We start from the raw sequence: 18,365 nt of genomic DNA on the forward strand, positions 1-18,365 counted from the left end.
GAGTAGCACACAACCGTTAACAATAAGAGAGACTTCTCCCATGGGCATGGCGTTCTGTTGCCTCAGGCGAAAATAATTTGCCAGTTGTGGTATCACAGCTGGGTATTGGCAGTGTTGGGATATTCAATACTTATTATGACTTCCACGGGCTTTCTAATGCTTGCACGCCTCTGCATGTGTGCACACCCATGCTCATGCACACTTAATTCTACACAACTCGGTTACCTGAGAAGATGCTTACGGTAGAACATGACAGAGATGGCCTAGGCTGCCCCTTTCAAAGACCACTCACCTCCCTCCTGACATTTCTACCACTGTCCCTCACTCCTGTCAACCAGTAGTCTGGCTTCTACTTTACTAAAGTTTGACCATGCAGGGTATTGCGTTTATAGAATCAGATGAGGTGAAATCTTTCAGGCCTGACTTTTTTTTTTTTTTTAAATCCAGCACTTCTCTTGCAGATTCATCCATGCCGTTTGATAACGACAGCAGTTAGTTTTACTCATTGCTGTGGTAAGCTGGGACAGTCTGTTATCATTCTTTAATTAAAAGTCTTCTCCGCTGTCCTGGGTTGTTATGAATAGGGCTTCAGTAAGTTTGCGCAGGCTTTTTATGTGAGTAGAAGTTTCTATTTCTCTAGGATAAAAAGGAGAACAATTACAGGGTTATGTTGATACCTCAGGTAATTCCTTGGGATGAGCAAACTGACAGTCTTTTCCTCGTCTATGCCTTCCGTCTTCTCTTCCCTAGGGATGAATCTCTCTCAAATGAGCCATTCATTCCCATATCCTATCACATCGTATAAACGTCTCTTACTACTGAGCAAGCTGGTTTTATCATTCTCCTTTGAATTCACATATCTTCCACCTGGATTTCAGTTGGTCCTGTCTCCATGTGAATGAGAAGTAATTCTTCTGTCTTCCAAGCAGTCTCCTGTAACTGGGCATGACTGAGCTTTGCGCCTGAAGAACCCAGTCATGACAATGCCTACCACTGCATATATATTATGCCACCTCCCTCCCCTTCAGATGCTAACACTAACTCCTCATGGTCTGCCACCCTGGTATATGCCTGTCCCATGATGTCGGGTACTGTTGTCTACACAGAAAACAAATGAAAAATAAAATAGTGACAAATGAATAAACAAACAAAACACTTGAAATAGGCAGCACAGACGTAGAGGAAAGGTTGCCATGGCTCCTGGCTTCAGGTGTCAGCCCACTGCGGTGGAGATTGCTAGAACAACATAGTGCCATTGTAGTGACTGAGAAGCTGAGAAGGGGGTGCCTGCCCTCTAGGCTTCCTGCTCTCCCTTTTCTCCATCTGGACCCCCAGCATGTAAGAAGGTGCCACTGCATTCCAAACAATGTCTCTGTTGCACATCTCTCTGAGTAAGCACCCTCAGAAGCAGTAATCTGTCCTAGTAAGCTTTTAGTTATCAATTCAGTCAAATTGGCCTCAAAATCAGCCATCATAACACCCTGTAATTTCTTAAGTGTAACTAACTTCCTCTTGTTGCTTTTGCCCTCCCCTTCTCCCCTCATCCCCCCTTTCTCCTCTTCCTCCTCCTCCTCATTCCTCCCCTTATCTCTCTTTCTCCTAAATGTAAAAACAAAACAAAAAAAAACCCAACAAAACAAAACAAAACAAAAAAGCCTATAGGACCTCAAATGTCTCTTTCTAGTCAAACACCTTCAAAACATCATCTAAGGAAGCTTAAATTGTAACCTTTGCCCTTCAGTGAAGATATCACAGTGTGTGGGAGAATGGGTTTTATATATAGGAAAACATCTTTATTCTTTATAATGATTTACTTAACATCACCTAAGTTTTCTGAATTTTTGAAGACCTTGGTACATTATTCCACCCTTAAAAATGGCTCCAAGACTATGTCTTTCCCATATTCGTTCTCAGTCATGGTTTCCGATCACTACATAGGTGACTGGACCTGCCTCAGCCCTTTGATCTCCTCAGACTAAAGCAGGTTCAGTCTTACTTATATTTGGGGTCCAGAGCTTGAAACGCTGGTAGGCAGGTTATAGTCCACCCACAAAATAAATGGATGGACCAGTGAAACTTTATTCCTTATAAGAGATACTTGATAAAATTCTGACAAAAAATGATTGAATGACATTAATTTCTCTTAATTTTTCAGGTGATTTTTGAAGTGGTAACTTCTGGACATCAAGGCTACCTTGCTATTGATGAAGTTAAAGTGTTGGGACACCCATGCAGTAAGTATGCTTTCCCTATGGGTCCATCACTGATGAACATTTACATTAACAGACCAAGCATTGAAAGGATCACAGAGAGAAGGTAATCCTACCAGTAGAGATTTATGACAGGCTCTAGATGTGGGTTCCAGATCCCAGAAGCTCCACAACACACAGCTTGTGTGAAAATGTAGATTTCTTGGTATCTTGGAAAAGGCAAAGCAGGTGTGAGGGACATTTGGATTTCTATTTTCAATATTAGAACAGGATTAAATATGGCAGGTTGGCAGATTCTGTTCCCAGATCGAGAACATTTCTATCTCTGTCCCCATGTTTTTGTTACACAGTTGCAAACAGTATGAATCCAGTAGACTTAGGACCTATACAATATAAAGTGCCTTCCTTGGCCATCTGTAAGCACCAGAGTTGCCCATCCCTTGTCTTTACAAATTAGTATTTTAAGAACATACACGGGGAAGAAGGAGCCATTATAGAAAGCTAATGGAAGGCTGAGGAGGTGGCTTAGTGAGTAAACTGAGGCCAAGATGGCAGGTACCATTACGGCAGACGAGCTGTCTATACATCTGCCTCCTGGTCCTTGAAGGTGGCTGCTTGTCTAGGGTCTGGAACTTTACTTCTACTTGACCTTGTGTCCTTGGCCTTAGATACAAAACCTGGACAAGTTCATCGGGATGAGTCAAGTTCACATTTGCTTCAATCATTTGATACAATCTAGGGAAGCGGGCATAGCATCCCATTGTCATGGTTCTAGGCCTAAATTAAAAAAAAAAAAAAACAAAAACCAACAACAACAAAACAAGAAAACTACTCTGCTTGACAGTGAACACAAGTGTGTGTGTGTGTGTATGTGTGTGTGTGTGTGTGTCTGTGTCTGTGTCTGTCTGTGTCTGTGTATACATGCATGCAGGTATGTCTATGTGTCTATGTGCATGCCTGTCTCTGTGTATTTATATGCATATGTATATGTATGTGTATAAATATATGTATGCATGTATGAGTGTACATATGTATGAACTATGCTTCTCATAAGCAGGATGTATTCATAACACTAGCCTTCTGCAGTTGTTACTTTGCCTTCCATATATTCTAATGAATGATATTCATCTGTGAGGATTTTTTGTCTTTCTGTCCCATGAAGTCTATTGCCAGTTGGCTTGCAGAACTCATAAGTCCATGGGTACTCTAAAGGGGCATAGTCTTTGCACCCTCTTTGAATCTTTGAGTCATCTCTTGACGACTACAATAATGAATATAATTTAAAGGCTCTGTAAGAGCAGACAGGACAGGGTGAGGCAATAATATGTGCTCAGTAAAAACTCCTTTGTTCGGGATCAGTTCTGGGCTGAGTCTCCGTATGTAGAGCTTGTGGATATGGAATGCTGACTGTTTTCTTGAATAGTTTTTCTTTTCCATTTCCACACACATTATTTAAGATCAATCCATGGTGTTCTGTCATAGGGACTATATCACAGCCTGTACTTATTTTTGAACATTTGGTGCCTCCTCCTCTGTTTTTGCCTATTAAAATTATTGTTGTGGTGTAGCATGTGTGTGTCTCTGTGGGGAAAAAAATATATGTATATGCCTAAGAAGCCAAGTTGCTGGAATGTCGGGAGAAACCATGTTAAATTTATCGGTTGCTTCCAAATTGCTATGAAAAGTGTCTGAACCAGTTTACATTCCACTGGTGGTGCCTGGAAGTTTTATTTCCCCTGTATCTTTTCCCAAAATTGATATTGTCAGGCTTTACATTTTTGGCCATCTGAGCGATGGCAGTCTGCTTTATTTTTAGAATGCCTGGCATGCAAAGAAATTGGCAAGTTGCTACAATTCCTGAGTCTCTGCTGATGGCCCCTGTCCAAATCATGAACGAATGATTAGATCCACAGTATTAAAAATGCACACACACTTGCAGGGAGGGCTCAGCATCTCTTCTGGTGTCTGAATTAGAACAGATCATTAGACAGTCCAGTGCAGCTAGAGTGAGCGCCTGTGTGGTCATTATCCCACAAGGGTATCATGACACCATTGCCTCACTTCATCTGTGGGGCCTTTGCTCTCTCGGATGTCTTTTTCTTGTCCTCTGAAGCCTGCCCCATGTGCCGGTTCACACAGATCCTTCATCTTGTACGTGACCAAAGCTGACATTATATTTGCCTTTCCCTCTCCATCAGCAAGATGGGGAGGGGTAGTTCACAAAGAATGTCCCCACTTTTTTCCACCCTGAAAAAGAAAAAAAAAAAGAAGAAAGAAAGAAAACAAGGCTGTAACCAGTTGAAACATCTGGGCAAATTCAGGAAACAGAATATAATTATCTGAGTTGGAACTGAGCCGAGTCTGTGGTGCCATAGCCTCCAGCTTTGAAAAGTGCCCCAGGATCTGCTAGCATGAATGTTCATGGCTTCTGAGTCACTGTGTAAAAGGTTATTTTCTGTCAAAAATAACCCCAAATTTGTGCACACTCAGTGCTGAGCACTCTGATGTGCCCTGCCTTCCCGTTTCTTTAGAGCAAACTGCCTGCAGGGCAGATGTTGCTAATGCAGTGGGCACAGGAGAGGGGCCCTGCAGCCAAGGTTACCCAGGGCATCCCAAGTCTGCATCCTCCACTCTTTCCATCTACCTATGGTGTTTGGCTAAGGAAGAGCTCCTCAGATGTAGCCTCTTGATTTCTACTGGGTTCCAGGCTGATGTTTAACCTTCTGTCATGTGGGGCAGTGTTGTGCCGTTGTGTGTTCCTGTGGAGTCAGCTTCTTGTACCATTAGGGACTTACTAATGGTTCTTCCTCTGAAGATGCACACACTCTTACCTAATTGGCTTTGTGAGTTGCCTTAGGGGACACACAGTGGAACTGCAGGCTGGTGGCTGAGGTGATGGATGTCACAGTGGCCCTGTGGAATATAAGCCATAATTGGCTTTGATGATAGCTCTTCAGTAGTTATTTCTTCCCGGAGTCTGTGAGTTTATGAGGAAAACATGCAAATAAAAAATCATAAGGATGAAATCATTTGGTTTGATCTTAAAATGGAAAGCTTTACAGGTAATATTTTGTGAGATCTCTCATCAAGATTGCTAAATAATAATCAATTGTTTTTGAAAGTTTGATGCTTGTTAAATTTAGATTCTCAAAGGAGTGTAAATATTCCACACGTAAATGATGTTTTCCGCAGGGATAGAGTTGCTGAGTCTTGCTGACTTCGCCCTAAAGGCTCCTGTTTGGACTCACATGGGTTTACGAGCCACCATTACGGCAGTTTCTCAACGGTAGTTGTTCTCATATTCGGATGCAGTTGCTCATAAAATCAGTGTTTAATGTAGTGACAGAAAAATGCAGGATCAGCCCGAAAGGTGGGGATGTCTATATGTAGTCAGGAGCTGTCGGCTTGAGGCCCCTTCTAGTACACATAGATAATTCTTGATTTTGGTATGCATGCTAAAAATGTATCTTGAAGTTGGTTCGGGAATCTCGGCAGGAAACACTGAGCATCTTGTCAATTCCATAGACGCCTTCTCTGTTTAAACACGCCATGAGCTGTGCATCTGCTAATATCATGTTTGACCCCACTTTATGTGGCAAGTTCTCACTGTGTGGATTAGGCTGTCCTTGAACTCTCGATTCTTAGACTTCAGTACTCCCAGTGCCAATTTTATGGGCATGTGTACCAACCAGAACTCTGTGGTTATTGCCATTATCACCTTGCATGTTTATGTGTTATAAACAATAGCTATTTCAACAGACTTTTGAGATGTAATTTGTATGCCCTCCAAATTCGTTATGCAAAGTGTGTGATTGAGTTACTGGTTATATTTTCATCCCCATTGCAGCTGAATTTGTGAGATAGAGTATAGTCAAAACTCAGAGACACTGCAAGCATTGCACCAGCCTACCTCTAGTCTGTGAACATAAGGTGTATATGAAACACAAATGAATTTCATGCTTACTCTTAAACCTCATCTCCAAGGCACCACTTACATGTATTCAAATACTAAAAATCTGACTATTCGAAATTTGAAAACACTTTGGCCTCAGTATTTCAAAGACGAGGTCCTTAACCTACGTTATTATGATTAAGTATCCATTTTGATAACCACTCTTGAATTATTTACTGGGAAACAGTAAATCTAAATAATTAAACCGATGGATTTCTTAGATTCTGGGGAGTTCATTTGTGACCGTTTTAAAATTCAGAGCATGCTTGCCAAGTACAGCGTTTGCCAGTGTTTACTGGGCAGTCCCGGCTCTTCTGTTGGCAGTGCCTCCTTGCTTGTGATGGCAGCCAGGAGAGAGAGGCCTGCTCTTGGGTTATTCCGGCTGTCAGGCACACCGGGTACACGTCTAGTTCACCTCAGCCTTTGCCATCCCATTAAGATGCAAATGTAACTGAATGTAAATAAGAAGGTCGGGGCGTCTCCTTTTCTGTCCCTCTTCAGTTTACCCTTTGATCTTGCCAATTACTCCTCTCTGGGTCTGTGGCTGGGATGTTGATGCAGGCTTTGAAGAATCAATAGAAATGAAACATCTTGAGGGGATTTGTGTCTTGGTCAATGATAACCCATGCCTTTGGGATCAAAGGCTGATTGGGGATCAATTAATATTTGAGAAATTCACTCTCTGTACAAAGCAGTGGGGAGGTAGCAGGAAGCAGGGAAAGGCAGAGCTGAGCTAAGCCTGTTTGTTATTCATGGAAGACAGAGTTTGTAGAGCTCCTGCAGATTTCACAAGGATTTGGTGGAACAGTTTGAAAGGGTACATGGGAAATAAATGGGGCTATAAATTTAGAGAGAAGGGAAAATGTTTCTTTTTGAATATGAGATTGGTTAGAATTTCCATTCTGAAGGTGCTATGCCTGAAATTCCAATGAGTTTGGCAAAGCTAGACCTTCCAGCTCAGTGTGAGTTCTAAACTTTGCTGGCCAGAGAGACTTTTTTTTTCTTGAGCCCTTTCCCACTTTTCAAGGTTAGATCACTTATTTTAAAAGGTATAGAACTTTTTTGAGGGCTCAGTACACAGAATACCTCACCTGAATCATCTTTTAAATCTTCATCCCATTCCTTTAAATGAGTATTTTAAAAAAGAAAAGATCAATATTTTACAAAGAAAGTTTTCCACAAAGGCTTGTGGGTAAGGACTTTCCCTTTATTTAGAGGTGTTGATGCCTGAAAACGCCATACTGAAATAGGAATCACAGTGTAGGATCCACCTTAAACCACTTGCCCACTGAAAATTGTTCTAAGATCAGGACCTAGAAAGTCAGGGATCTCGTGAAACTCTGGAACATTATCTCATCTTGGTGTCTATTGAAAACCAAGCTTACACCATCAACAGAGACTCACTGAAGGATGTTGACCTTGGAAGTAGAATGTTACCATCTTTTGTCTTCACTATCCTGGTGGATGAGTTTCTGTCCTGCATCCAGGATCGTTATCTTTCCTTTGAAGTTATGACTTTACCTGGTTCCCACTTGAGGTATAGCTTTTGCCGAACTAGCCAGATGCCACCCGCCTCCCTTCTCAACCATGCCATCCATACTATTTTATAGATTACAGGCAATTGGTTACCCAAGGGGAAGACACTCTCCAATACAATCTGGACCAACACTCATCCTTTGGATCCGCATCTTTCTCTGTGAGTAGTAATATACTCTTATAGTCTTTGGGAAGCAACATTAGGGTGGAAAAGCCTCTCAATAGGAAGAAGTAACTTCCTGTGCAATAAGCCATTTAAGGGACAGTGTTACAAATTAACAAAAGCTGAAAGGATTGGACAGTCCTATCTTTGATCTCCAGATAACATGTGTAAGTGTGTCCTAAAGGCAGTGCTGGCACCAACATCAGTAATTACAGTGAAGGAAGAGCCCTGTCTCTCCTAGTTCAGGCAGTAGGTGTTGGCAACATGGTCCTTTAAAAAGCATTCTTTCCAAACATCTGTTATCAACATGGAGGAAGATAGCTAGAGCATTATCAATGGAATCAACAAGAAGGCTGCTACTCAAATATTTTATTATTATTAAGAGGTTATCAGACAGAGCAAAGTGCACAGAGTTCATTTCTTTCTCAAGAGAGACTGCAGAAGTTAACTCTTAGTTTTAAGGACGCCCAGAAGAGCACGCTCCAATCCTCTTGATGGAAGTGTAGAATGGTATGAGCTCGATAGGATGGAGTTTGACATCTCTGATTTTAAAATGAGTTGGTTTTGTTTGTTTGCTTTTTGCCTTAGCCATTTGATTCCTAAAAATGTAACATTATAAGAACTTAATTTTTTTTTTTAGTTTTACAACCGATTCTTTTTTTTATTATTATTTTCAAATCAAACTGTAATTTTTACTTATTCACACAGGGGTGGCTCAGCCATTAAAGGCTAGGCTCACAACCAAAAATATAAGAACTTAATTATTAATGTCTACTTTGGCCTTCTGTGTAATTAAAAGAGATACAGGTGTTCACAGGTACAAGAATGCTATAGTACACCTCTCCATCTCTAAGGAGTAGACCAGTCTCTCATATCTGCTCTAGTGACATTTGGGGCTGGATAGCACTTGGTCATGGTAGTGGTCCTGACCTCTTAGGTCATACTGGAAGGATCAATGAGACAGCAGCCTAATTAAGTTATTTCAGAGATGGGGGAAAATGACATTATTTTTTATGTATCTCATGCTTGTGCTAACACAGTTTGACAGAGGACATAATTTCAGTAGCTTATCCTTGCCCTGCCAGAATGACCCTGGGGATATATGATAAAGAATTAGCCAATGGAATTTTTGTCCAAGATGCTACAAATTAAGTATGCCTCAGATGTTTGTAATTTGTACTCCAGTGGTGCTGTAGGAGTGGACGGGTTGTGGTCTGTATCTCATGGCTCTAGTAGGAAAGGCTGGATTGGGAAGACATGGGGCCTCTTCTGCATCCTGGCACTGTAGGAGGGAAGGGATGCACAGGGCTCTGCTCATTCAATCCTTCAGTGTGCTCTTCAGTGGAGAGAACTGAATAGTTGTATGTAAGGAAAGCCAGAGGGATTTGGAGATACTTGGCAGCCTGGAGGAGAAGGGTCTAGAGAGGAAAAGGGAGAGAGAAGTAGAAGATCAAAAGATAGGCAGAAGAGGTAGAGTGATGAATATACGGTACCATGGACGAGAGGGACTCCTCCCCTTATCTCTTAATATTGAAAGGTCCAGTTCCCCACACAGTCCAGGACAAACAAGACACACAGCTAATCTTGTATGATGTAAACTATCTGATTTTTATAAGTGGTTACTTAAAAGACAAAAACAACTCCATTTCTGTCTGATTTTCTTTTTTTTTATGAGCATGGCAATAAAACTTTTCTTTTGTGTACAGAAAAAAGAAAGCATTGAGGCGTTCACACCCATTTTACAATGTGTACTGTTCATGGTATAGCCTATCTTAAAATATATTCCTAAATAAATCCCATCAAATCAGCTCAAAATCATTTTCCCAAAAACCATTTGTGTTTTCATATATCCACTTAAGGGTTTCTGTATAATAGCCTCTTTTCCCTCCCTTCTACAATGTATTTTTTAAAGCATTTATCCAACTTTAGGATAGAATTAGTCTCTTTTCTCTAATGAAACACACTTATTTCCCCCTTGAATGTCTATCAAAGCTGGCTCACATCATCTGCTATTTCTGTATATGTATGTAATGGTTATAACTTTTGGCTATTAGTAATTCTTATTTTACAATGATAACTAAATAGTAAACATGTGGTAACTGCATTCATATATGTCAGCATTCCATTTCCCAATACATTTTATGAATACATCGTTTTCATGCCCTGGAGTGATGAGTGTTTGTAGTAACAAAACTGAGTTATGTATCAAAAGAATATGTTTGTCAACAGATCCAAATATATTTAATATTTTTGAGAGAATAAGAAGCCAGATATATAAACACTTTATTGCTTCATTTTACTTAGTTACCAAGAAGATTCTGGAAGCTACATTTTTGAAAAAAAAAATAATTCACGAAATAAAAGTTGTCAGAATGACTTACTGATTTAAATCAAGTTTAGTTTTATAATCTTAAATATCTATCACATATGACATCAGTTTATATGACTAATAAGACAAACTGGAATTCTACTGTAGTTTATCACACTCATGCTGCAAGTTCAGCAGGTTTTATTTATTAATTTGTATTTTTACAATTTAACCAACAGCATTAAACCAGTCACATTTACCAAATTTCTAAGTCATGTGACCTTGAACATTTGAATTCTCATCTAAGAGATGCCTTCCCCAGTAATCCTGATAGGATTCCACTGCTAATTTGGTGATGCCATCTAGAGGTGGGGACCGATCACATATCTATAATAGCCATAGCTTTTTATGTGCTTCAATGGACAGATGCAAAAGCATCATTGTAAGTTTCATCCATGAATCAGGTGTAAACACACACACACACATAAAACTAGTACTCACTGTATATATGTATATAAAAGTTGATTCTTTGTTTCATTTTATGTTGTCATCTAAATTGTTTCTGTCAGACAAAAGAAATTACTACCTGATCAATATAAAGGCTAAATTTTTTCACCAATCTTCTCTTGTGTGATGTGTGCTTCTTTGCAGCTGTGAGCTAAATTTTGTCTATAGTTAGCATTCTATTTTCAACATCAGACAGTTGTGTTTGGGAACACGTCTGAGTCCATTGAGAGCCTATGAGGTAGTAGGCAAAGGCTTCACTTTCCCTAGCTCATAGATCTGAAATGGAGGAGAATTTGGGGAGAGGAACCACTTTGATGTTTGAGTTTTGTAGAAGTAGCTGTTGATATAAACGCTCCTTAATAACTCACATCAGCAAGAGTGGTGTGTTGCATCAATGTGAAGTGATATGCAGTCAGCAAGGACTTGACAAGGGGCCATTCAGTCACCCAGAACTTCCTGAGAGGAATCTAAGAAAGAGTCTGAACCTCAGTCTAAGCAGAGGTTCTCACAGTCTGGAAGTGCCCTCCAAAGGAAGAGAGTAGGAAATTGACTTGGTCTAGGGAGCATGTGCATTCAAGCATAGCCATAAAGTGTTTACCCTTTATACAAGTGTCCCAGAAGCTCCCCAGAAGTTGAAGTCCTTGTCCCAAAGATAGCTTGGGAAAATGCAAGAGAGGGCCCAGGCTGTCAAAAGACCACAGCACAGACAGCTGAGAGAGAGGCGGGGGTAGGGTTTCCTGGACAAGATCCTTTCTGTAGACTTGAATGAACCTGCTGTGGCCTGGCAATATTTGGTAGGATTCTGCTTACAAATAGGATGCCTATGTTCTAGTATCCTTTTATTGCTGTGATAAAACAATCTGACTAAAAGCAACATAGGAGAGAAGGGTTTATTTCATCTTATATTTCCAAGTCACTGTCATTCCTTGGGGGAAGTGAGGGCAGAGTGTATGCTGTGCCTCCTGTGCCTCCTGGCCTTCAACCAAGGAACCCTTCATGGCCAAAGAAGTGTGGCATGTGCCAGGAGCCAGAGGTGTTGTGGCATGCTAGCTAGTTCACTCTGGCTGGATCATTGGACTATGCTTAGATAGCTTTCTGATTGGTACAGCACCACCTGCCTAGGAATGGTGCTGCCCATAGTGGGCTGTACCCTCTTTCATTGGCTAATAATGAAGACAGTCCCACTTAGATATGTCCATAAGCCAATCTGATCAAGGCAGTTTCTCAACTAAGGCTCCACTCAGGTAATACTAGGCTGTGCCAAGTTTACAATGAAGGATAACTCAGTACACTTATAGTATCACATATATGCTCTGTGATCAAAAGTTCTGCCTTTACAAATAGGATATCTTTAAAGATTTTAGAGTATCTTTGTATATGCATAATCTTGGGATAAGGCATGAGTCAAAAATGTGGAATTCATTTATGTTTGTTTATCATTCACATATATACACTAGAGGTTGATACACATTTCATATATGATACAGGTTTTATATATTGTGCTCAGATTTTTAGTGCTTGTATGTTTAGCTTTTAGCCAGACTGTCCTGAGTTGTAAAGCTTTCTATTATATGATGTTGACTCTTAAAAATACTTTGGATTTTTCAGACTAGGATGGTAACCTAATTGCTTCCCCTTGTCCTCTGTGTGTGTGTGTGTGTGTGTGTGTGTGTGTGTGTGTGTGTGTGTGAGAGAGAGAGAGAGAGAGAGAGAGAGAGAGAGAGAGAGAGAGAGATTGGGAATGTATGTGTGTGTATTTGTGTGTGTGTGTCTGGTCTGTCTGTCTGTCTGTGTCTCTGTGTGTATGCGTGTTTGGTGAGAAATATAGTAGTGATTAATTTCTTTGATAAGAAACTAGCTCTTCATTTTCAATGTAGTCCTTTTAATCTAGTCAAATCTCAGTAGACTTCCTACTCTTCGTTAATACTGGGGTCCTTTGGCATAGATTAGGCTAAAATAATTGCTATAATTTTTATGTAGTAAAAATTTGTGGAGTCAATGGTGAGGGAGCAAAGCTGGGAGAGAATTCTGTGACAGAAGTTGAAACCACAAGCAAACAGCTCTAGAGGTCATGGGCCTGTGGTTTCATTAATGTTACTAACATGCATTTAATATGATGTTACCACCGTGAGTCCACTGTGGAGGGGCAGTGACACCAAGCTCCATCATCTGCCCTTGCTATCACAGTCATGGAAGGTCCCAGGACAAGCTGAGAGAATGGTGGGGCTTTGTGGAAGGACAGAACCACTGGGTTTTCACAGAGACTGTGTGGGATGAGGACTATTAGGAAAGGCAGAGAAGATGGGGGAGGGCAGCTTAGTGGTCTGCCCTGAGCTTTGGAAATGGAAATCCCTACTAGTCAAGTCTCCCTATATGAAAAATAGAACTCATAAGAGTGTTTCCTGGAAAAGCCTCTGACATGAAAAACTCTAGGGCTACCCTTTTGATAAAAAAACAAGGTGTTTTCTGGTACCTCCAGAACAAGGTAGAAAAGACATTTAACTTAGGTAAGCTTTTCAGATGTCTTCAAAGACCGAAGAATTATGTTATTCTTGAGTAAAAAGCAATTCGATTGAGTCAGTGAAACCTTTCTTAGAATTGTGAGTTAATAAATTAATACTAAGCAAGAGTGGTCCATCATTACACTGCTCTGTGAGGACCCATTTAGAATATTTCGCATACTAAGCATCGTGAATGCAGTGAATTATTGCTGGCCTCCAAATAATAATGAGCTTTTCCTGCGCTGCTGGTATTAAAATTCATTGTTCTTTGTTGGCAACGCACTTCCAGTTCTAATTAGGTTCTGCTTGGGCTCATATGAGTGTCAGTTTACAGTCACTGGGTCCTCAGACTAGGACACCATTCTTCAAAACAGTCTATGCACAGCTTGAAGACCCACTGGTAGGGAGGGGATACTTGAAGGCATAACAAATCCATTCTGCTTATTATCTGGCCTTACCTGCCCCACCAGCAAAATGCCACTTCTTTCTTGCTCTGTCCTCTTTCTAAGTCTTTGACTTTGTCATAGCAATAAGAGAATCTTTTCCCGACAAAAGTTGCATGACATACAAGTACTGACTAAGTCTAGTTTCTGACACCTGTTTTAAGCATGATGCAGAAATTAGAGTGCACTCCTCTGACTGAACAGAGACAGAGACGTTCTTTATGGATACAGCTGTCCCATATTGACAAATGCCTCAGGAGACAGCAGAGCTTAGCATTTGGAATTTTTTGGATTTCTTGAATTAGAAATAAGAATCAGCAAAACTTTCCCGGTTCGGGCAGACCCAGCATCATCCACAGTGTGTCTATCAGGATAGTATTTTTGGTAGCTGGGAAATATTACAGAGGGAATGTTGCATACCAATTAGTTGTATTAAAATATATATTATGCACAGTTCTGTATTTGGGTTTCAGAGTTTCCTTGACAACATCATTTAACTTCTTACTGTTCTTTTCACATTGCGAGTATAAATATCTAATATGTTTTTGTTCAAAACATCAATTAGGCGTCAGCATAATCTTTATTAATACAGATCTGTTATTACAAGGAGACTGCTGAGCTACTGTAATTTGCCCAGCAGGAACAATGAAATATCTTCTCTTTTGCTTCTATCCCAGATTGCCTGGCTTTTATTCTTTTTCTCTCTCTCTCTGTCGTGTGCAACAAGCACGCACACCAAAAACCTTTTGTGATAATCTTTCAAATAACATTGCAAAGCAAAAACCTTTTCCTCACCAGATGAACAATGGGAAGGTCCCAAGCGGAAAATGTATCGACTAGTTATGAGTGGGTGGTCTGGTTGCAGGTCTCCTTATAATTTCCTGACTTCTTTTTCCTCATGTAGCAAGAACTCCCCACTTCCTGCGGATTCAGAATGTGGAGGTGAATGCTGGCCAGTTTGCAACCTTCCAGTGCAGCGCCATAGGCAGGACAGTGGCTGGGGACCGGCTCTGGCTGCAGGTACGTGTGTGCACCACCTTTCACTATCCAGACACATCGTCCTGGAGGAGGGACTGGAGACACCAAAGCTGTCTCTGTTCTAGAACCTTCTTCCCACATCAGTTAGATCTCCAGGTTTCCAAGCTTACTGCACAAGTTCGGCAGTTTTCTGATCTTTCTGGAATTCTTGTTTTTTCTTACTGCTCTTTCTCCATGATCTCTTTTGACAGATTTTGTCACATTAGATTTAGCAAAGAATCGTAAGTTCTAAACTATAATGCCTTTCTCCCCTGAAGAAAACCAACCAAGAAATCCTCCCCTGTCTGTCTGTCTGTCTGTCTATCTATCTATCTATCTATCTATCTATCTATCTATCTATCTATCTCTGCTGTTCCTCTCTGTCTCCTCACCCACACTGTCTCTGCCTCTGTCTCTCTCCCCACCCCCACAGTCTCCATCTCTGTTTTTCTCTATCTCCATCTCCCTCTGTCTCTTCCATTTTCCCGTCTCCCTCTGTCTCTGTGTGTCTCTCTGTCTCTCTCTGTCTTTACACACACACACACACACACACACACACACACACACACACACACACTCACTCACGAAGAACAGAGAGCTTGCTTTGTAGATCTTTCTGTAAGCTGAATTTCTTTTTTTTAATTATTGGATTTTTTATTTGCATTTCAAATGTTATCCTCTTTCCTAGTTTCCCCTCTGCAAACCCCCTATCTCATCCCTCTCCCCCTGCTTCTATGAGGGTGCTCCCACCACCCACCCACCCACCCACCCTGGCCTCAGTGCCCTAGCATTCCCCTATGCTGGGTTATTCATTGAGCCTCCACAGGACCAAGGGGCACCCCTTCCATTGAGGCCAGATGAGGCAGTCCTCTGCTACATATCCAGCTGGAGCCATGGGTGCCCGCATGTGTACTCTCTGGTTGGTTGTTTAGTCCCTGTGAGCTTTCAGGAAGTCTGGTTGGCAGTTGTAGTGGCGCATGCCAGTAGGGTTTGCTGAAGGAGGCAGAGGCAGGAGGATCACGAGTTTGTAAGCTGAATTTCTAAATAATTCCTATCAGGAATTCATGTAGAAATTAATAGCACCTCTTAATTTCAAGCATTTTAAGTTACCCATGTGGCCGAAAATAAGCATGGTCCTTGAGGCTACAGTCCTTTAAGTCCTGCCTCATACATTCTGTATGACCCACAGTTCCTTGAGCCTGTGACCACTCTAGGAAGTTGTAACAGATCAGTGGATACCAGTGACTTTCTCCTCACCCACAGAACGCCACTCAATACCTTCGAGGTATATTTTTGGAGATGGGTGGTGCTCTTCTTAGTGAACTCCAATCGCCTCTCTTCTCCTTGCTGAGCTGAGCTCCAATCACGGCTCTTCTCCTTGCTGAGCTGAGCTCCAATCACTGTTCGTCTCCTTGCTGAGCTCCAATCGCAGGGCTTCCTGTTTCTTTTAGGTTTAATCTGTAGCCCCTTCATTCCTCAAATTTCTTAGAGTACTTTCCCATCTTCTTTCCTTCTTTTTGTTGTTTGCAGAGTTTCAGTTGTTTGTTTTTGTGGCCCTGGGATCACATTCACATCCTTATGCATGCTAGACACCTGTGCTAGGCATGTGGCAGACGTGTGCTAGATATATGCTAGACCTGTGCTCCCTCAGGCCTTTAATGTTTGTTTCTATTTTATTATTTTATTTATAATTTCGAGTTTGCTACCAAACTGAAGCCCTCTGTGTTTTAACCCTTCTGTGTCCACTGGCTCACAGTAAAAGGCTTCCCTTTTGTTTTGTTTCTCTTCCTGTACCTGTCCTGTCTCTGACTCTTACCATACTATATACTTCTGCAATAGCCTTACAATGGTGAAGTGTCACATTTATATGAATTTGAAATCCTTTATCCTTTTAATCCACACAACTTAGCTGGTTATTTGTGTTGGCCTCTTTTCTGGAGGAAGTGGCTAGTAGCCAAACATTTTGAGCCCACAATGGGCTGCCAGGTGGTAATGTGTCTGAGGAGGAGGCTTCTTCAGTATGGAGCACGCCTTGCCCGTATGCCTGATGTCAACCACCCCTCCCTTTTTTTCCTGTATCCTGGCTTTTGTTATAGAGACCTTCCTGCCAGGAAGAAGGGCTGTGTATAGAAGTTTAAAATGACATGTTCTAAATCCACCCTTACTTTTTTTATTTGTTTCTAAAAGTTTAGCAATCACTACTTTAAAAGCTTTTTGTTGCACTCGAAGATTGATATAAGTATTTAGCTTCTTTCTCTTTATCCTATGTCTCAGTTATTTTAAATTATTGTGCTAGGGATATCGGATTATTTCCTGAGTGGGTGGATGTTTGAGTTAATGAGATCCAGATCGGTTATCTGTTGTGCTTGATGAAGGAGATAGACATCTTTTCTTGGCGTTTCCTACAAAGCATTTAGCACCTTTTAAAAATGACACTATTCTTTTCATTGTTATATGTACAGTTCTTAATTATTCATGGAGTGCTACTTCACTGCTCTTGTTTCATGTGTGCACACCACTTGGGAGGAGATGGTGAGAAGTGCAAGCTCCCAGGTCCAGGGTCGTAGGGGATACTCTCAGGGATTCCCTGTCACGTCAAGGACAACATTGGATTTTAGATCTTCCTAGACCTGGAATCCTCTACTTCAACTCAATTGCTTTGGGATTCCAATCTTTAATCCATTACTAGTAATAGAAATGCTCATTTTAAATGGTGTTTAGTGTGTTATAAGGAAACAACTGATTTTATTTTAGGAGACAGAGAGCTATCTTGCTGTAGACTTTTCCATCCTGCCTCTACTATAGAGTTACCTTGGGAGATTAAGGAATTTCAGGCTTACCCTCAGATTCTAATATAATGGGTCTGAAGGAGGGCCTATCCTTCAGTACTTCATCAGATACTGTCCAAGTGATTCCATTTGTAGAGCAAGGTTTGAAAGAACTAATCTGAAGCAAAATTTAATGGCATAAAAAATTGGAAACGTAAAAATGAACATACTATGTAACTAGTACCTTAACAGTTGTCCCTAGCTGTTCCTGGAGTTTGGGGTAAAGAGCCTATAGCTATCATAGTCCTCAGATGCCAAAGTGTCTTGTGTAAAATGGTGTAGCATTTGTTTGTGACCTGTATACATTCTCTCACACATTGAAATAATGTCAATATAGCTTACAATAGCTAGCACAGTGTCAGAGCTGTGTATTGGTAGCTGTGCTGAGTTTGTCAGGGGCTAATGACAAGGACAAAGCCTGTATGTCATCAGTAAACAGTTTTGTTCCCTAACATAGTTGCACTGTAGAGCCAGGCTGGTCTGGAACTTACTATGTTGCCTGGGACATTTTTCTTCCTCAGCCTCCCAAGTCCTAGAACTAGAGATAAGAGCCACCAGAATCTGGGTTTCAAATTATTTTTGATTTGTGGTTTTCTTTTTCAATGTTTGGGTACAGAGCTTGTGGATATGGTGTATATTTAGACACCTTGGCATGCCTTTGACATCAGGCTTTGTCCACAAGGCCTCTATTTTCCAGGTTCTGTTAGACTAGCATTCTGATATTGATAACTCCTTTCCTGTTTGACTCCAGGATATATTTCGCTTTTCTTTTTTCAAGATGTCTTCTGCTACTGCTACTATTACTAATTCCTCCTCCTCTTCCTCCTCTTCCTCCTCTTCCTCTTCCTCCTCCCCTCCTCTTCCTCCTCTTCCTCCTCTTCCTCTTCCTCCTCCCCTCCT

General features: G+C 41.1%; 1 protein-coding gene across 1 annotated transcript in view; it reads left to right on the plus strand.

Annotated features, from left to right (window-relative positions):
• Window positions 1–18,365, plus strand: part of Ptprm (protein tyrosine phosphatase receptor type M) — a 627,614-nt gene that overhangs the window by 238,614 nt on the left and 370,635 nt on the right. Inside the window, exons 3-4 of the mRNA XM_028762235.1 lie at window positions 2,156–2,234; window positions 14,525–14,640. Coding sequence (XP_028618068.1) covers window positions 2,156–2,234; window positions 14,525–14,640 — 195 coding nt within the window. The remainder of the gene's footprint in view (window positions 1–2,155; window positions 2,235–14,524; window positions 14,641–18,365) is intronic.

This window comes from Grammomys surdaster, unplaced genomic scaffold (assembly GCF_004785775.1).
Source record: "Grammomys surdaster isolate TR1022 unplaced genomic scaffold, NIH_TR_1.0 132, whole genome shotgun sequence".
Taxonomy (NCBI): domain Eukaryota; kingdom Metazoa; phylum Chordata; class Mammalia; order Rodentia; family Muridae; genus Grammomys; species Grammomys surdaster.